This window comes from Helicoverpa armigera, chromosome 5 (assembly GCF_030705265.1).
Source record: "Helicoverpa armigera isolate CAAS_96S chromosome 5, ASM3070526v1, whole genome shotgun sequence".
NCBI lineage: Eukaryota > Metazoa > Arthropoda > Insecta > Lepidoptera > Noctuidae > Helicoverpa > Helicoverpa armigera.
Window position 1 is genome coordinate 11010436 of NC_087124.1, and position 19993 is coordinate 11030428.

Sequence of the window (19993 nt, forward strand, 5' to 3'; positions counted from 1 at the left end):
TTTAAATTATTTGTTTGAAGACTCACAAATCAGACTGGGAATTACGTACAAATAAAAAGGAACCGTGAGGTGCGTCAATAAAAATAATAAACAATCAGAAATAGACAGTACAGCAATAGTCATTTACTCGCGAGCGTAGCGAGCTAGAATTTTTTCACTTAGTTGGAGGATGTTAAAAGTAAAAAATAATCAAAATGATCAATCCAACAAAGCGAAGGCGACTTTTTTGTCAGTATCATGATACAATGTGGAACCTATCGAACGGGTGTAACTTCATCGAAATTTCCTGGTGGTGGGGTGTCCCGCGACGCCCCTGATATCGAGGTGCCCAGGTTATTCGCACACCCTGCACCATAGGTTAAGACGGCTCTGCATGAGATACAGCATGTAATGTAGACAACCCGGACAGCGGATTCTTAGTAACAGGGTCCCGTTTCCTCCTTTTGGGTACGGATAAAGAGTAAATAAAGAATAGAGAGCGAGCGTTGCGAGCACGAATTCTTCAGCAAAACTACTCTACCTGTAACTATGTAGGTATCTACCTATTCACTCGGAATAAAAATTATCTTATAACAAAAACATAAAACATCGTGTTTAACCATTTCAATTATTGGTCCTCTTAGGTCCTGAACCTGGCCCAGGGGGGGGTCATGACCTTGTGACCTACCCCCTGGATCCGCCGTTGAGGGTAGCATGGCTCGTTTGAATGTGGTCAAACACAATTTATTACTGATGCGTGTACTTAGTCAGTTATGAAAAATATAGATGGTGCTACCACCTGCTATGGCAAAGAAATAAAACAAAAAACATGCTTTCAAACCCTTTATTAGGTAATAGGTACCATGACTGTAAAATATCAAGCTTGTAATAACTTTTACATTTTGACAAGTAAATCTTATTCACAAACGCACGCCACCCCTCTATGTGCATTATTTTAAAACTATATTAACATGGCTCCCGATCCAATGTTGACTCAAAGTTCACAATGAAAATAAAATACTATTTATCCGAGTAATATAAAAACGAGACAAGCGATAATGATTTTTCAAGACATTTCAATGCTCACGAAATAGTAAAAATATTAAGTTACACGAAACATAATCATTGAGATTCATAGCCCTTTTTAATTCTAGGTAAGTACAAGTAAATAATTTAAACTGAACAGGAGTAAACATACCGCTTTATGCAGCATTTTAAATACATTTTAAAGTTTTCATTCCACAAGATCGGGAGCCATCAAAACTAGCTTTACATAAACAATCCTACTTCAATAACACCCATTGAGGTAGACTTTCGAGACGGCAAAATTAATCAGAGACTTATACGCCAATAATATCTACCAATACTAAATTTTAATTTAAAGAAGTACATCAAACAACACTATATTAGGGAGTGTATAAATTAATTTTACATGAGTGAATGACTAAAGCTCTAAATTCCGTTTTCGTGGATTAATAAATGATCAACATTGTTTTTTAAATACAATTAATATCAATGGAAAAATAATTCAGTTAGCTACCAATTCAGTTTAAGTATACACTACACGTATAGTATAATACGATTTTCAAATGTTCACAACACCAAAATAAATAAATTGTTATCGATGAGACATTCATGTCATCGAGAAATTTAATATCGATTGTAAAACAATAATTTATATTTTACATTACCACTTAACAATATGGTAACCAGAAAGCTAGGCACTTAGTGAGAATCAGCGTTAAAACTAATACAATATATATAGTTTTTATTCTACAAAATATATTGAAATACTATATGTATTACTAGCCGTTTTCCCGCGGTTTTACCCGCGTCCCGTGGTAACTACTGCCCGTACCGGGATAAATAATAGCCTATGTTACTCGTGGATAATGTAGCTTTCGAATGGTGAACGAATTTTAAAAAACGGTCCAGTAGTTTTTGAGCCTATTCATTACAACCACACAAACAAACAAAGTTTTCCTCTTTATAATATTAGTATAGATACTCGAGCAAAGTCAACAGCAATTTACATTCGATACTTTTTGTATAAGCACTAACACAGCAACATTTAAAGTTCCTTTGGTTTAAAAAATATATAAATCAGTATAATATATATATCTTAGTATATACTCAAAGTATCTAATATAAGTTCTATCTGACTTATGACCTTGAGAAAATAATGAATGGGTTTAAAACAACCTTTAATATATTTCTAAAAAAATATACAAATACACTTTTACATAAAAAGTCAATGACCATGCAAATATGACTGGTGATTAAATACTATAACAATTACATTTGGATATGCTTGAAAAGGTCCTAGATTTCAAAGTAGGCATAGTTAGATTTTACAGTTTATGTTTTAGGTAAGGTATAAGTATTAAAAAGCTTAATAAACCATAATAAAAACGTAGACAAAGCATTAAATACATAATATACAATGGTATCAAAGCTGTAAGACTGTGTTCACACGTTCATGCGTTTTCTCTTCCGATTGTACTTAGGACTTCCCTAACGTTGCATTGACCAAAATACCATATATTCAGCTTTGTGAACTCTAAACCAATTTATTCAATTTCACCCAAGTCTAAGAAGGACGGCAACTACATGATTTTTTTTTAATAGAACAAGTTTTACAAAAAGTCTTAATTCCTGAGAAAATAGTATATTTAAGCATTAAAAAATCAATTCACAACTCCGGTAATACTAAAGCATTATTATTTAAGGTTACAGATAATTTAAGTATTATTTACAGTAATTTAGGCCGAGTTAACAACATGTTTTTAAGCTTCAAAGGTTAGTTAAATATTAGAGTATTCAATTTCTAGGTTTATTTTTAGTTTAAAAAACACATTTTGATACATCTTTGGTTTTCTGTTGGAATTAGAAAATATACTGACAATCTTACATATTTTTTTATGTAATTGCATACAGGCTCACTTTTGTGGGTAAAACAAAAATAAAATAAGTATTGTATGATTAAAAACCAAACAAAACGTTCGAAGGTGATTTGCTACATTTAACTATAACGATAACCGCCGGCAATTGGTTAAATCGGCGATTTGACAACTGAAAATGCGGTTATCGTTATAGTGAAATGGTGTAAACTCAACGTAAGTATCTTCTTATCAAAAACCAACAATTATTTTTTGATTTTTATACAATATAACTCAAATCAAAACATGTATGTAGTGTATATTGTAACTTAAACATACTGGAATGTTTTTTCTTTCCATATTTCTGCATTTCAAAAGCAATCCCACAACCAAATGACAATTTTGAATGTTATAAGATTTAAGTATGTGTTTAATTTACGTATCGTAAAAACTGTTTAAACTACACAATTAAAACTACTTCTTTAAATATAATTTAAGTGAAATTGTCCAATTAATCCAGACATCCTTTGAATTAAGGGAAAAATATCTAATTAGGTATACTTTTTAACATCAAAATTTTTAAGTAAATATTTTTAAACAGTGCCTAAAAATTAACCTTTAAGTGCAAACTAAACTACGCTTCAACATTGGTGCTTTTGCTTCCTATTCAATCCGATGTATTAATAATAAAAAATAACATTATTTACATGAAAAAACGTTATAGATTTAGAATAGTTTATCACATGCCATGACGTAGTAGAAAATTACGTAATACCGTAAATTACTCGATTTTATCGTGAAAGAGGTATGTTGATAACGAACAAAAAGTATGTTTAAGGAGTTTCCTGGCTTAACATTTACTTTTCATACCAATTACTGTTTTACAGTACAATAACTATAAACATTGTTTACAGTAAGAAAGGCACTTAAGCCTTTATTATAAACTACCCTTAAGCAGGGTTTTGACTGAAAACTACCTACCTCTCAAACTGCTCTTAATACGCATGGGTCCGACAAATCTAAACAAGGGACCAGCTTGAAACTCCTTGCCAAGGAAATATCAACACTGTCAAGGTAGACATAAAGTCGAAACTCGCTAAACTTCAATTGAGGCAAGACTAAGATATATTTTTATTCAAAACGGAATATTCCTGATTGGGTATTAGCAAAGGTTAAGTTGAAATCACATAAGGATAGAACTACATAGAAGGACAATACAACCATTTCTATGTCTGTAACATAACTAGTATTTACCAGGGGATACCCCTGGTAAATACTGCATCCTATGGGAATTACTCTGTACTACTTTTATCCTGGACGCGGGTGGATACCCTTGGCTGAACCTAGCATCCATCTTAAGTTTAATCCTTACATGAACAGTGCCCAAAAGTAACTCGAAAATTCCACTATCAACATACCTCTATCACACACATTTGATGAGACCCTGAGATAAGCACGTTGGCCTCATACCTCACTGAACCGAGAACAACATGTGGTTCTAATGCTTGATGCTGTGGTGGAACCGTGAAGAGTCACCGTGTCAGGATGGTGGAGCATGCCCAACTCCTTCTCTGCTCTCTGTTCTAGTTCTACCCATCTGGAAAAAAAATAGTAGGAAATTAATATATTTGACACGTTACAGCCACAAAGATCGATCATAACTTGTACTATCCAATGAGTGAGTTTATTTATGTCATGATGACGAGTTCCCCCGTGTTTCGGATGGCAAATTAAACAAGTGGGTCCCAGCTGCAGAAAGTCAAACAACCACATTCATATAGGGCTATCGGGTTGCTCGGTTAACTAAGTCGAGGAGGTCAGTTAGGCAGTCACTCCATGTAAAACACTGGTAGGTAGTCAGCAGCATCTGGTTAGATTGGAAGCCGACCACAACGTAGTAAGGTGGACGCTAGGCAGATGGATGATACGTATCTAACATTTGCCCCACCATGACATATGAAGGCAAACCAGTGCAATACGGCATCGAATTCATGACATGAATATTTTGGAAGGCACAACAGATTAACTTACCTCTGTACAGCCATAGAGAAAGCTTCCACGACATTATTATCATTCTTCGCGGAAGTCTCGATATAGGTCGCGATCTTGTTCTCCTCACACCACTGCTTCAGCTGGTCGTAGGATACCTCCCTGTCTTTTGACGAAACGTCTGACTGAAATCAATGTAGGAAACAATCAGAAATTATGTCAAAGTAAAAAAGATGATGAATAAGAAGAGGGTCCTTTTTGTAACTTATTTCTAAATTCGATGGCGATTTTGCATGATACGCTTTGACGAATATACATACAGCATGATCCATTTAAATTAAACCTGGTATGGATAAAAGTAGCAAAACGAAGCTTAAGCTTATTTTTATCTACCAGCCTGACCCAGGCTCCTTATGACGCAGATGGAATCGCGGGAAAATATTAAGGAAATATGTATTAAAAAACTCATGAACAAAGTTATAACTTTTATGATTCATGCACATCATGCGTCAGCGTAAGAAGAATATTGTCTTAATTATACTAGTGGGTACGTTAAAATGTGATTATGTATTTGATGACGATTCACTTAATCTGCTTAATGGGACTAGAAGTTGCGTAACAGATGAGTAAGTAGGTAGTAATAGTCTGGTTTACTTTCTATTCGATATCTGCAGATTTCGCTGCATGGCTTCCATGCAAAGGTATGTTCGGTATTGAAGCGATTTACAAAAATATTGCAAAGCTACAAAGTAAGCATAACTAAAATGTCAGGAAAAATATGTAGCTTTAATTCCGCGAGAAATTCACGGGGCATCTTCAGACGTTGAATTCACACCGAGCGTTTATTAACAGTGCATATTTTTCCTAACATTTTATCTCATAGATTTCCGCAAAGTAACACCTGATTCATGATTCCATAATTTAAGCACGACTAAAGCCTAGAGCTTCTTAAAACTGGCACAATGTTTGAGTTCTATTCTTTGCAAGTCAAGTAACGGGCTACCGGCTACTCAAGGGGTTCGGGATAGTTCGTACAGCAGTTCTCCTACACATGGCTGACTTAAGAGGAACAAAGATATTTGACGACAACTGCAAAGAGTTACCTACATCCGACTATACCATAGCGAGTCAGACTTTGGCAATTTCATAAAGGAACCCTCAGGGCATTCCTCTTTATAATCATTTGCGGATATACACGTCATATAATGTTACGTGAACAAGAATAAAATTAAACCTGTCGATCGACATTCTGATTGCAACACTGTTAGCCAAATCGTCATAAAAGTTATTCAACTGAGAAATTCGGTTTCATCGATATTTTTATGTGCAGATAAGTAAGAAAAAAAACACGGTAGCATATAATTGTAGTGTAAAAATTGGGCAAACTCGGTTCGCGCTGAAAATCATCGCTGAGGCTTTTGTCCCGTATAGGGTCTCAGCATTATGCTGAACGAGGGCCGTATCCCGTGGGTGTGACACATATTTCCCTTTATGTACCTAATTCTTTTTTTATCTTGTGTCTAATTTTTTTTTGTCCTTTTGTCACACCCGTGAATATAATGTATTTCTTTCCTTCTTTCTTTCAAACCTAACTAAAATATGACTTATTTTGAGCTTTCTGAACCTGCTAGTCGTCTGATTACAGAGATAGATTTAAATTAATAATTAAGAAAATTTTGCATAATAAAAGTTTAGATTAGTAATTAAGATTGTATGCATTAACATTTTACATTTATATCTGTTGTTCCCCTCTCATATGTGTGAAGGTCGCTTCAGGAGTGCTGTCCCAATATAATTTTGACGCGTCAAATTGCCAATCCAATTAGTTTAATCGTTTCGACTTCGACGTAACCCATGTTAAGTCGTATATAGCCTCATTGTTTAACTTCTATTTTGAGAATTCTATGCCAATAGACTTAGCAATGTAGTACTTAATAAAATAAAGGGAAGACATTTTTGTTCGTTGACCCTTAAGTCCGAAACTACTGAACTGATTTGAAAAGTTACACTATTCCCAAATGACAAAGGCTATATTTTGTCCGATTACGGGAAGAAGTTCCCCCCCGCACACAAAATAAAAAAAAATGCTGGTCTAAAATATATTAATAACCCTTGACATTTACAACACAACTACTACATAATAAAGAAACATGTACTGTGACGTCACTTGACGTGATCGAAGTCGCCAGTCAGCGTTATTTCATAACACTTCCGAGTAATAGTTACGATTGTTACGTTGCTTACGGTTTTCCCCGCACTAGTAGTCCTCCTGCACTAACGGCGAATAAAAATGTTATTGCGGTTTTAGAAAGTAGTGTGAAAGGTTCTGAGGCTTAATGTATGTTTGTCATTGTCATAACTGAGAAATTATGTTTCACTTTTGGGGTCGGATTTATAAGGTTTACAGAAACCTAAATTAAAAAATAATCTATATGAAGACGACGAGTGAAAATGCTTTTAAAAAAACATACCTATTACTTTCCCCTATGACCAATAAGAACAAAAGTTAAAAGATGTGGCTTCGTTCGCTGCTGTTCGCCTTTTATTTCCTTCTTTTTATACATGAAGTTAAAAATATTTTTTTTTCAGTGCGTAGGCTCCGGGGTAAAACCCACGGTTTATCCCCAAACAAGCAAAAACCGCATTCAAAAACAAACCATGGTCTGCAAAAATACTTTATATATTATTTAATACTTTGTTGTGAGTCACCAATTAATTAGTTGGTGATTATAATAAATGTACTTAATTGAATTATCGTTCCTGTGGTTTCCCTTTAGCCCGGCTTATTGAATAACAATTAGCGCAAATACAATTACGGGATTGATAGTGTCTTGCAATGAAGTGCTCATTTAAAACGGTTTATTTTCTGTTGCAATTAAATATTATATCATAATTTTCTAGCTGTTTTCTCGTGGTTTCACTGGCGTCCCGTCGGAATTACCGCACGTACCGTGATAAAATATAGCCAAGTTTATTCGGGAAGAATGTAGATTTCCAATAGTGAAAAAAAATCGGTTCAATAGTTTCGGACAAACAAACAAAAACAACGTCTATATTATATTAGTATAGATTTATAGATTTTTAAAAGTATTTTTTGCTATCGCTCTTCTTACCATAGTCTAAACGTAGCATTTATCAAACGTCAGCCTAATTACGGTATATCAGAACTATTAAATTATTAAACCTACCGCAACGCAGCCATTGAAGTTCCTACCATTATGAAATGAACCGTGCAATCTAAGCCTATCCAATTACTTAAGTAGGCAGTTGATACAGTTCATTAATAACAAACATATTGACAAACAGGGGCCCGATTCTCCTAATTTTACTTAAGCGACATACGATTCACATTCGACTGCGATCCAATCACGACTCAATTACGATTGAAGCGTATGTGGCATTCCGCTATTTTTTCTTTGAAATAAACGAATCATTTTGTCTGCAAATGATTTACGATTGCAATATGATTATAGCAAACTACCGTATAGACCAAAATCACCAAAATAGCAGACCCATCGCAAACCAATCGAATGTCGTTGGAATACGATTGGTCTTATACAAGTAGCAAAATGCCCGATATGGTTAAAACTGCTATTGCGATCATATTGCGATTCAATTTCTATTCGATTTTGACATTATTAACTTAGTAGCATCGGGCCCCAGTTAGTTACCGCAAAGGCTGGACGTATCGTGTTCAATGCCCGTGACATTTAGATCAACAAACACAAACCACAGATTTATATATGAATATTGGAATTTGGGGCCATTGTCATTTATCATTGTGTTTCTTTTGTGCATTATTTAGTTCAATGGGCTATATTTAATCTCTTGAATGGGGCATACACTTTTTATTTGAAATTGACCTCAATTTGAGCTTGACTTGGAGGAAAAAGTTTTTGTCCTTATTATATGAGATGGTAACAGCGATAATAACGGAGAACAGGGATTCATTAGGAAAAAGAAACTTGATACTGAGACGTTACACGCACATACAATATTTTTGAAAATAACATTAATTACTGTTGACCCGCAATTTCACGTATTAAACATACTATTTAACTTTAAGGCTCGGCTTCACTGGTTAGTGGTTACCGATAAAGTGTCAGTTAGTTACCCCGATAATCAATGATATATGCCAGAAAGGCTGTTATAATTACAGCCAGATATTGCTGATTGATTTATCTTGGAACATAAACCAAAAAATGACCTTTAGTTTATCTGACAGATAACTTCCTGATGGGCTATCAGAGACTTTAACAGTAAATAGTGAAACTAGCCATAAATATTCCTTTTTAAATCCTTATTTCTAAATAATTTTAATAATCTTCAAACACATACCTTATTCCCAACAACCATGAAGGGATATCTATCAATACCATTCTTGACTCCCGCATAATGCAAGAACTCGTTGAGCCACATTTTGATGTTGTTGAAGGAGCTACGGTCATCTATAGCGTATGCTAGGATGCAGATGTCTGAGCCTCTGTAGAACGGTGTGCGGAGAGACTTGAAGCGCTCTTGGCCCGCTGTGTCCCATACCTGGGGGAATTATTTGTTTGAGAAATCTTTTAACATAGTGATAACATTGGCAATGAGTGCTATAGAAGACTAACCAGTGCGCCACTGTTGCCACCTGCATCCAAGTGCAAGTGCCTAGAGCAGCGAGATAAAAAGTAGCCTATGATCTTTCTCAGGATCAGGATTATGATGCGAAATTAAGATTAATCCCAGCCCAAGAAGTTTATAGTCTAATCATTTACATTAACAGAGTAATCGTCCGAATATTAGGGCTGAAAATTACATTGAGTAACTTTAGCTACCTACTTCACATGTTATAAATAAATCAACAAAAGAAGAATTTCTGCATTAAATCAAATATAGAACTTAGTCATTTTAATAGTAAACAAAATTTCCGAGATCTCAGATTGTGGATCTAAGATGTAATTACTCATGAAGCAATGATCAGACATATGGCGTCATTTCAAAAAGGATCATTATATTTACTATAGAGCAACCTACAGTTCTATACATTGTGGTTAGACTAGACACTATGTGAATAGTTTGACTTTTATATTCATTTTATCACTGCAAATATTTAAACTGCATAGCAGAATAGCAACTCCAAACATTTCTTTTGGAAAGAATGGCTTTTCTAACAGCTATGTTTATGCACATGCACAAAAGCATATGCCACTTAAATATTGTATGGTTTCATCAAAAGAGGATTCCAAAAGCTACATTAAATAATATGAGAATTCTTATGAACTGTGATGCTGCCACAGACACAAAATTGTTAATCTTAATAACATACAAGAGCACAACATTTAACATTTAAAACTTGACTCATCAGCAATAAAAATCAGTGACCTTATATTGTTATCTGATGTTTTGACTCTTATCAGTTAATTCTTTTTTAATCTACGTGTTCACCTTGGTATTTCCTAGATGCTCATGTAATACTATAAATTGTTAGAACAGGGAGATTTTTCTTGGTCCCTCAATACATTTTGTTTTTACCCAACTTCAAAAAAGTCTATTTGACCTGTCATGTACATATGTTTTTTTGAGATTATCTCACATTTCGCGTAGCTAATTTTGATGTTAGTGAAGTGTTTTACTTTGTTAAAAAAGTTTTTTATTCAATCTTTATCGGTTTATGTAACCGAAGTGCTAAAAAAGTAAATATTACACAAACTTATTCATTCACCTCCATGTTAATATCACAACCTTGCGTTTGAAGGTGACATGTTTTTTTATGGAAATATCTTAAGGAAAAACTTAACAAAGAGTTTGTACCTTTTTTTAAATAATTGAGCACTTATCTCACACGTAATTTGTATATGTGATGACTGTTAGCATGTATTTGAATTTATTTCTTAAATTCTGAAAGATACATATGCTTTGATTCTCAACAAAAATACATTATTTAAAGGTCAAACTGATCTACCAGCTATTAGGCCTGAGTTTAAATCTGACCTCATTACTCTGTTAAGTTCAACCCACACTCAAAAGAGGTTTGCACATAGGACTTATGAGTGAATACCTTTGCTTTAAAACTTTCCTTTTAAAAAAATACTGCAGTAGTCTATAGTATTTTTTTCCAAGTGGAAACTAACAATTACTTTAAAAATAATCTAAGAATAAGGCATTCACAACAATGAAACAAACTTAATTATTTTCGAATCATTCAAGGTGAGCAACTTGATGGAATTTATTTCTTCTAATCACTGTCTAGTTACATACCTATCAACAAAAAAATGTCTGCTTGCATTTAATTGGTTTATTTCGACTGAACTAATAAGCTAGACTATTCTGAGGGGCTACTCAACTAGAAGCTAATTTGATCTCTTTAGATGTACGAACACACACCAGATTTAAAGAAACCACAACCATTTTTTTTTTTACTAACAAGAATAATGCATCACATAAACAAACATTAAGGTTCTAATTAATTCTAATAGGATAAATTACCTGTAACGTGTATGGTTTTCCATTAACTTCGATAGTTTTGTTCATAAACTCCACTCCAATAGTGTGGAAACTGTGATCATCGAAGTGGTTCGATATAAATCTGCTCATCAAACATGATTTGCCAACTCCGCCTTCTCCTAAAATCACGATCTTCAACAAAGTGCTCTTGTTGGCGGTCCTCCCGTAACCGCGATCATTATCTTCCACCATTATGTCGAACTACACATTATATTCACTAAAACGTTTCTTTATTACCGCAGCCTTGAGTTGAATAACAGCGCAAAACACTGTTTAATTAATGACTCATATTCGATCTCATTTCTTAAACCTTAACTGAATGTGTCACTAAAAAATAACTATACCAGCTAGTTATTATTAGAAAAGTTATTAAAACGATTCGAGAACTCAAAGAATTATTTATATTTTGTAAATAACAGAGAACGACGATTGTTCACAGCTGTTTCAACGAATTTGTAAATCAAATGTCAATCGCTTGCACGTTGTCAACGGAATAGTAAGTTAGTGCTGTACCGAAAAATATGACTAAATCGGTTAGTTCTTAAATAGACTACATATAATTAAAGAAGTAACATGTTGTATTGAACATATGAATATAAAATACCCATGTAATATAAATATATATTGGCAGTTTACATTTCATTCAATTTCGATGGAAATATAGTTTTATGATGTTATATAATTTATTAGTATTCACTGTGTGACTTAAAAATAATTTTATGAATGTCATAGTCATGACTAATTAAATTGATTTTAAAAAAGAATAGTACTTCGTAAATAGTCGATTTTTTATTGACATCACTACGCTCCATATCAGTAATACCAATTAATTGATAATATCACAAATTTCGGGAAAAATGAAAATAAAATACATATTTTTCTACAATGCATAATATTTTTTTAAACAAAATAATATTATCAACCGTTATATTTATTTTAGACGACCGAGTAGTAAAGTCTGCTTTTAGTCTTAGTGCTTTTAGTGCGAGTAGTTTAGTCTGTTTAGTGACTAAAGTCAATGAACATTAAAGAACCATGAGTTTCTGTATTAAACAGCCGTATGTATAACAACGTATAAATTGACTCCGAATCAAATGAAATGAAAATAATTAGATATGCATGCTAATTTAATTTTATTATATTTATTTATTTAACATTTTAAGGGTATCCATTTTCTATAGCGTAGTAACCCCAAGGATTCCGTTCCAAGATGGCGGAACTTAATATTTTCTGTTTTTGCCATATTCAAGCAATGTTTATATTAATTTCACCATTCTAATAAAGCTCGCATTAATAGTAATCAACATTTATACATACAAAATAGCAAAATCTGATATCTTGAGCTAATAGTAACAAGCTTCAAGGAAACATGGCATCATTCCAATCAGAGCCATCTGTACAGTTTTTTGTAAAACATTGACGCACAAGTTAAACTTTCGACGCTTTTCCATTTCTGTTAAATATTTATTTATTAACATCCTCGTAATAGGCAAATGTTTTATAATAATTGTATCAACAAGTTTATCGTTTTCTTATTAGAAAAATCACTAATTTATTTGTTTTAAAAAATGTTAGATCATCCAGTGCTAGCGACATCTATTTATAACATTAATGAATTAAAATGAAATACTAAAATGAAAAACAATATGGTGGCATTGTGTTTGGTAACCGCCAGGTGTCGATAATATTTACCTTTTGTTTTGACGAGGTCGAGTCGCGAGTAGTCGCGAGATGTCACGCTCACTCGGCCGCGCGCAACAGCAACAACTTTATTCCGCTTTGTTTTGCGGAGGTGAGAGGACATGGTGTAGCCGTCGCTCGAGTTTGTGCGTTGTGTTCAATGTTTTTCTTATTAAAAAGTATTTATTGAGTGAATAGACATAAAATATTGGAGAAATAGTGTTATTACATTCGAACGAAGACTGTGCATGTGTTCGAGTAGACGAAAGATCGCTACATTTGCGCAATCGTTGGTGAGACTTGATGTCAATAAACTTGTCGGTTGTATTTTATGGGAAAGGTGTGCCGCGTCGCGCTGGTACCTGTTCTCGGCGGGTGGGTGCTCGAGGCCGGGATAGTGGCTGCTAAATTGTTGGCGGTCGGCTCGTCAGTGCCATGGAGTCGTAGATAGGATCGAGGTGAGTAGTAAAGTTTGGTGGTTTTCGATGGAGTAGTGGGTAAGGGGCGCGGGGCGCGCGGGCGCGTGCATTCACCTCTGACCCGCGCGCGGGGCGAGCGCCGCTCAAGGTCGGTGCGCCGCCTGAAGGTCGCTCGTCACGTGACGCGGAGGGTGCTCACCCCCGCCCCTCGCGCCGGCCGCCCCTAACGTGTGTTTATGTTGACTGTCGCGTACAAAAGTGTTAGCTTTAGCTTGCCGAATCCAGTTGCGATATTTTGCACAAAACATCGAAATTGTTTTAACTTTTTCATTCAGATGCAAGCATAGGCATTAATAAGATGTAAAAACCCAAAAACAAAAACGCAGCCGTCACTATTAAAGCGAAAAAAAAATATCAAACTGAATCTACGAAGTTATTCATAGTTTCAAGGTTTTCACCTAGTTTTCTGACTTCCTTTTAGATTCTATTTCGATATAAAAAAAACAGTACGCACATAGATAACGGGTCCATGTTAACATTAACTAAATGACAAATAATGCAGGCGCTTGTTTCTATTTTTAAATCGCATTGTCTCATGCTTCGGCGATGCATGCATTGATCTAACGGGTTATAAAACGTAGCTTGGTATCTATGAACCTGCCATGCTACCATAGACAAATAATACGTTACTATGTAATAATGGTGAAATTAATCTGCCACCAGTTTATAAACACTTGGGTAACATCTGCAGTTTCATATTTCTATACGTGCAAAAATAAACGTTCGCCGAGTAACCTGATATTAGATAAAGGTAGGTAAGTAGGTATTTTTTAGGTATGCTGGCGTGTTTTATCAAAGATTTTTATCTGGTCTGATGTCTACAACTGCTGATGGATAACGTGGAATTTTATTTGCTAATGATAAGTTGCATTGCATATTATTATAAGTTGTTTAATTTTGATAATGCAAAAAAATCCTTTGTACTTTGGATATAACACTGATTATTATGTTATCAGAATGTTAACAGAGTATTTTACTTTTAAGGCAATAATAAAAAAAAAAACAAGAAATAGGCAGTGAAGGTGCCGAAATTGATAACATTGAAATTACCTACGATATGGTTTATTTTTCTTTTCATTTGAACATTTTCACCAAGACTCGCGAAACTTCCTGAAACATTAACAAGTAAAAATTCTTTCTCTGTCTGCCTCTCATAAAGAATCCCAAATAACTTATTTTATAGCGCATTAAGATTAAAAGAATGCATTTTTTTTAAATTTTTAATCATTCACGTAGGTATATTTTATCGTTGTTTCGTCTACCAAAGAAACTTTAAAGATCGAGATGACCTTGCCAGTTGCTAAATGCGTAGGTATATGTATAGCTACGTTTAGAAGTAACTGCATCTTTTTGTAAACTGGCTGAGCAAATCGTGATCGACGAAAGCCACTAAAGCTGGGCCCCACGACAGGACTGCGTGCACGATGCTCGACAAAAACTTGCATACATTAATGTACACTCAGCTTAGTATTATTAAATCGATGCGAATCATTCGATTCCGTATGAATAATCTGGTTTAATATTTCCAAATTAGTTGAATCCAATTTACTAAGCAAAAGACGCTGGTACCTATATAACCTCAAATATTATACATATGTAATTATATTAAGTTATATAACCTCAGTTAAATGGTGAATGCCTTATTAACGAGCATAAAACAAAAGCCTTGATACATTAAAATGACTACATGTTGTGTATTAACAACGAAAAAAAACACTTCAGTAATATAATGTAGGTACCTACCTGATTCCGATTTGTCATATGCTTTACCTTGAAGGTGTATACCTATTGCAGTCTGACACACCTTCGCAAATGATTTCGTCACAAGTCTGTGGGAGGTAATTGTATTGGCGATCGGTATCGGTTTAAGTAAATATTATATACCTACTGTTAGATTAATTAATACAACGGTATTACGGTACATGGTCGAACGTTAAGCAACTCGCTGCATTTAAATTAGTTATTACTTATTGGTATTGCATTCGCCTTCGTCGATGTAATTAATGTAATACAAAATTCGAGTTGGAAAGGCTGATTAAAGATGAATTTGTTGTTTAATATAGGTAACCTTGACAACAGACTTTTGAATCATCTGAAAAAACATCATCACAAAATACATAATGAACTTGGTTTGGAATTGTAGTTTTAACAACACCACACTCAAAAAAGTAAAATGTATCTGCTAAATGTATTATTATATTCCTAGTATTTATTCTAATAGTCGAAGTCAATACCTATAAGCTTGAGAAACAAAGCATTCATCAATAAAATATCATGCACTATCACCTAAATTGACTTGTACATAATTTGCATTAATAAGACGCATAAACTAGCTGAGTAATAATTATGAATAATGTAAAACATTATAATTCATTACAGACGATGTTATTATTATGGTAATGTTCATAAATTGTGGTCCTGGTTGTTTGGCAACAGTTATTGTTATCTGCATCTACGGACTACGGGCCGTTCTCCGACAACACTGCCTGTTTAATTGCAAAATGTATGTCGAAATAGGATCTTAGCTGGCTCATTGTTTGTACTAAACCGGATGGAATTGATTAATCGCTGAACTACTGCAGTAATTAACCATTAACTTTACAGTTAGCGGTCAGGCCTAGTTGTTTGCAATGCTATTGACTTTTAGCCAAACTGGACAGCTGTAACGCTAAAAATAACATTGAATTCTAAAAAAAATATCAATTTGTGATTCAAATAAATTCAAAATCTCTGGCGGTTTCAGTTTGAGCTTAGGATTAATAAAGTTTATCACTGAGAAAATCTCATCGTAAGATACAAGTAAGCTAATTGAGTGACGCATGTGCCAAATTTCATTAACCAGGATTAGCGGTTACACTGTAAATCCAAACCTATACTTACCTACTTAAAGTAAACGGATACAAGTTATTTCAGATTTACGTTATTACATAGTAGTTCAGGATGTATCTACCAATTACCGGTTCTTATTTCAAAATACATAATCGTCTATTAAATAAATACACAAATACATAAATTTGAAGCAAAAATCCACAGCGTCAGTACAAAACTGCATAGTAACTTTTTCATTTGAATTGCAGATCACGTTAGTGACCTCGAGTTTGGTCTTTAGCTCCAAAAACAGCTTGTTACTCGTGTAATAGATACACGCTTGTTATTCCATCGACAGGTTCCACGATATCGTTGGCTAAATAAAAAAATACTGCATAATTTATTATTGCAATCACACAAGCTTTTTGGTGTTCCGTCTTCGAACTAAGAACATTTAAAAGGCGTCTTTCAAATGGGCTTACATAATGAATTTGGTGACTTTACGTACGACGTAAATCAAAGAGACTTTCATAAATCTAAAAAAAAACAAAGATTAGAAAGTATAACAACTAACTACCAATTGCTAAGTAAGTACACAATTAGTACATTTCAATCCATTTCGTAGAATGATGATTATGATTAGATAACGTAATGTTAAAGCCTAATCAAATATGATACAACTGTAATTACGGAACCTCAATCTAAGTGCACAAAACACGCCAATCGCATGTTTTTTACTAAATTCAAATAAAAACACGGATCTAATTTAGCTACTAATAAAATAACCATATGTTTTATCTGGAATGCGTGAGACGTACGTATGACGCATCTATTCCTTTATGATTTTTAAACAACGTGAATAAAAATGATTAATACCAACATTGTTTCAAGTACTACCTTGTTATGATTTGTTATCGCAAAGTTCAAAGGTCATGTTTCGTAGCATTTGGCGAGCGAACAAAAAAAAAAGAAATAAGAGGCCCGTTTGGTTGCGAGTGTACTCTCACTACTTTCACGTGTCGCTGTGTGAGTGTTGTTTGGTGGTGTGCGTCGCTGCCGGTGACCTTGCTATCAGGCGGAAGCGCGCGGCCGCGTGAGTCAGCGCGCGTCTGCCGAGGGAGCACAGACCTTCGCGTAACGTCTATACTACCATGTTCCATTGAGTACCAAGCCAACGAGTTTTTTCGGCCCCCTTTGCCTTTGTTCGATTTTTAAACTTGGTAGCTATTATTCTTTGTGGCGTCATCGAGAACACATATTGTACTCGTTGACGTTGACTATCATTTTATTTTCGTTCTGTCTTGTCGGGTTAAAAAAAACTTTGTTGGATTCAGGTTTAACCCTTTTTGAGATTGTTGTCAAATCATAAGAAGTAGGGTTATTCTTCGGTTTGGTAAATACAATGATTAACAGCCAGTCGCATGTTCCATTGTGTACCCAAAAAGAGGTTTCCTTTGTTCGATTTTTTTCCTCTGAGGGAATGTTTCTGTTTCTCTTTAGTACCTACCAACATTTTTCGTTTATGATTTTTAACTTCGGATAGATTAAATTATTTCTTTATCAAAATTGTTACCTATAAGTACATATTTTTGGTATCATCAATGTGGCAAAGGCCTTTCACAAACAGCCTTCTGAAAGTTAAACTCATAGACAAGAAAACAAAATATCATCGCATCGTAGTAGTTACGAATTTGTTCGATATTCAAATTGACTCCTTCAACTCCTTGTCGGCCATTTTGTTAAATGACGTCACGCAGGCAACCTGGCTGGCTCTTTCTTCCAGTATTGTAAGTGCCTATTGTACAAGCCTTTAGCCTTGATAAGTAGCAACCATGACGTGTATGGAAATTAAGTTATTTAAATAACCTCGCATGGGCTTACTTACGTGCGTTCAAATTTATTTGCAGCCATTTAACGAAATGATGAGTAATAGGTAGGTCTGATTACACGTTTTTTCCCAAACAAAAGAGACAGGTAAGTTCTCCTTTTGTCTTAAGAAAAACTAATTAAGCATTAGGTCATAAATAACATTAGTAAAACCAAGTAAACAAAGTGTAAGATAGGTAAGTAACTAAAGCAACAAGTTAGTTTTAAAATTAGTCATTCTACTAAATCTATTGAATTTAAACAGGTTTGACTGAATCTGGACTTATAATCTGAAATATAGGCGTGAAACTGCCATTGTGTATTTTAGCACTAGAAATTATCACAACGTGAGCAATACTACGAATAACCCTGTGTTCTAATTTGGAAAAGTTGTTGCTGCAAGCATGATCCACATGCAGTCACTATAAAAGCCTGATATTTAGGACAGTATTCTAGCATAAATATTAAAAAAAAACTAAAGTCGTCGTCTTCACAGACGACTGCTAGAAAAAGTTCATATAGGTACCTACCATCAATTTTCTCCATCACAAGCTTTCCAAAATATTACTATTCATCTTACGTTCAAAAAGAAGATCATAGACAATCTCACGCGCGTAATAGAGCACATCACTATGACCCTAGCGGTAGTGCTGTGACACAGTTCCCTCACGACATAGATATAGCCAAGATCATACGATATTCGCTTCCCTAACCGTTACGCGATACGCTTGATATCTTATCGATATATTGTAGAGTTCCGTAGACTGATATTTATTTTTCGTATAAAATATTCACCTGGGAAATAAGACAAAGGTGTGTGAAGTAGAAGTACATTCGGTTATCAAGAACATTAGTTTTTGTGACGCAGAATTTTGCAAGAGTTTTGTTGGCTGCACCTACTTGTACAGCTAAACCTAGATTACATTAATGAGTTATCGGAAACTTACTCGCGAAAGAATTACCCAAGTGAGGGCTCACAGTCCTCTTGTGAAAGCTGGAGAAAATAATATCCCTGATACAGTTGGACTTACAGATGACAAGCCAGAAATTATAATAACCAGCCTTAACAGGGGGTAGGTAATTATCGGGTTGCCCAGGTAACTAGCCTAATCTCTAATCAATCCAATCTTCTTCAGAATCTGAATTCGCATTCAGTCCATGTAAAACCGTGGTACTTAACTGCATCAGGTTAGACTGAAAGCCAACCCCAGCATAGTTGAAAAAAAGCTTAGCGGATGACAGAATCTGAAATGGATTGATGATGACCATAGACACTATTAACCATACAACAGATATCTTATTAACTGCTTCGTCCGTGACTAAGAGCCAAAAGTTGCTGAACATGTGGTTTTGTTCCCATAAATAAGTAGAAGACATACCAAAGAATTTTCTTAGAAATGGCGCGAAGAGGTTTTGCTTTGTTGTCGCTATTAGACGATAGTGTATAGAAATGAGAGTAGGCATGTAAAGTTCATTGTCCATTTAAGGGAATCATCTTTCTAGACTTCTGCTGCACCTGGATAAAAAGTAGCTTATTCGTCGCCTATCATCATACCTACCTCAATCAGTTCAACGGTTTCAGATTCAGGCTTGAAAGCGTTACAAAAAAATGGACAAACTTTAGCAAGGTTTAGATTAGTGTTGTCGAGGCTAGTATCTGATTAGCAGCAGCTATATAATATTAGTTTAAAGGTCCGCCTAATCTGACAGGTGTTGACCGTGGTTAGACTACGTTACAGGTACACTGGATTCGTGACATCACAAGATCGCGATTCAGCGCTTGCCCCACGCGTCAAGGTTACCCTTCCAATACCTCTACACTTA

At 34.6% G+C, this 19993-nt stretch overlaps 2 protein-coding genes across 2 annotated transcripts in view; one reads left to right on the forward strand and one right to left on the reverse strand.

Moving 5' to 3' along the window:
* Positions 1–809: 809 nt before the first annotated feature.
* LOC110379054 (ras-related protein Rab-9B) lies at positions 810–11825 on the reverse strand. Its single transcript, XM_049842771.2, has 4 exons — positions 11319–11825; positions 9186–9386; positions 4890–5032; positions 810–4455 (listed from the first exon to the last, which is right to left on the reverse strand). Exons 1-4 carry the CDS (start codon positions 11526–11528, stop codon positions 4323–4325), a joined length of 687 nt encoding a protein of 228 aa, XP_049698728.1. The 5' UTR covers positions 11529–11825; the 3' UTR covers positions 810–4322.
* Positions 11826–13027: 1202 nt separating this feature from the next.
* The window catches only part of Hr39 (Hormone receptor-like in 39), a 37132-nt gene continuing 30166 nt past the window's right edge, over positions 13028–19993 (forward strand). Inside the window, exon 1 of the mRNA XM_049842718.2 lies at positions 13028–13474. The gene's annotated coding sequence lies outside the window, so the exon portion shown is untranslated. The remainder of the gene's footprint in view (positions 13475–19993) is intronic.

Bases quoted from the DNA above. Each gene is read 5' to 3' on its own strand.
- LOC110379054 (XM_049842771.2), bottom strand. From the start codon at position 11,528: ATGGTGGAAGATAATGATCGCGGTTACGGGAGGACCGCCAACAAGAGC. The intron at 5,033-9,185 runs GTATGTGTTTGA...CATTGATTTCAG, and splicing joins TCATGGTTGTTGGGAATAAG to TCAGACGTTTCGTCAAAAGA. The intron at 4,456-4,889 runs GTAAGTTAATCT...TTTTTTTTCCAG, and splicing joins TTCTCTATGGCTGTACAGAG to ATGGGTAGAACTAGAACAGA.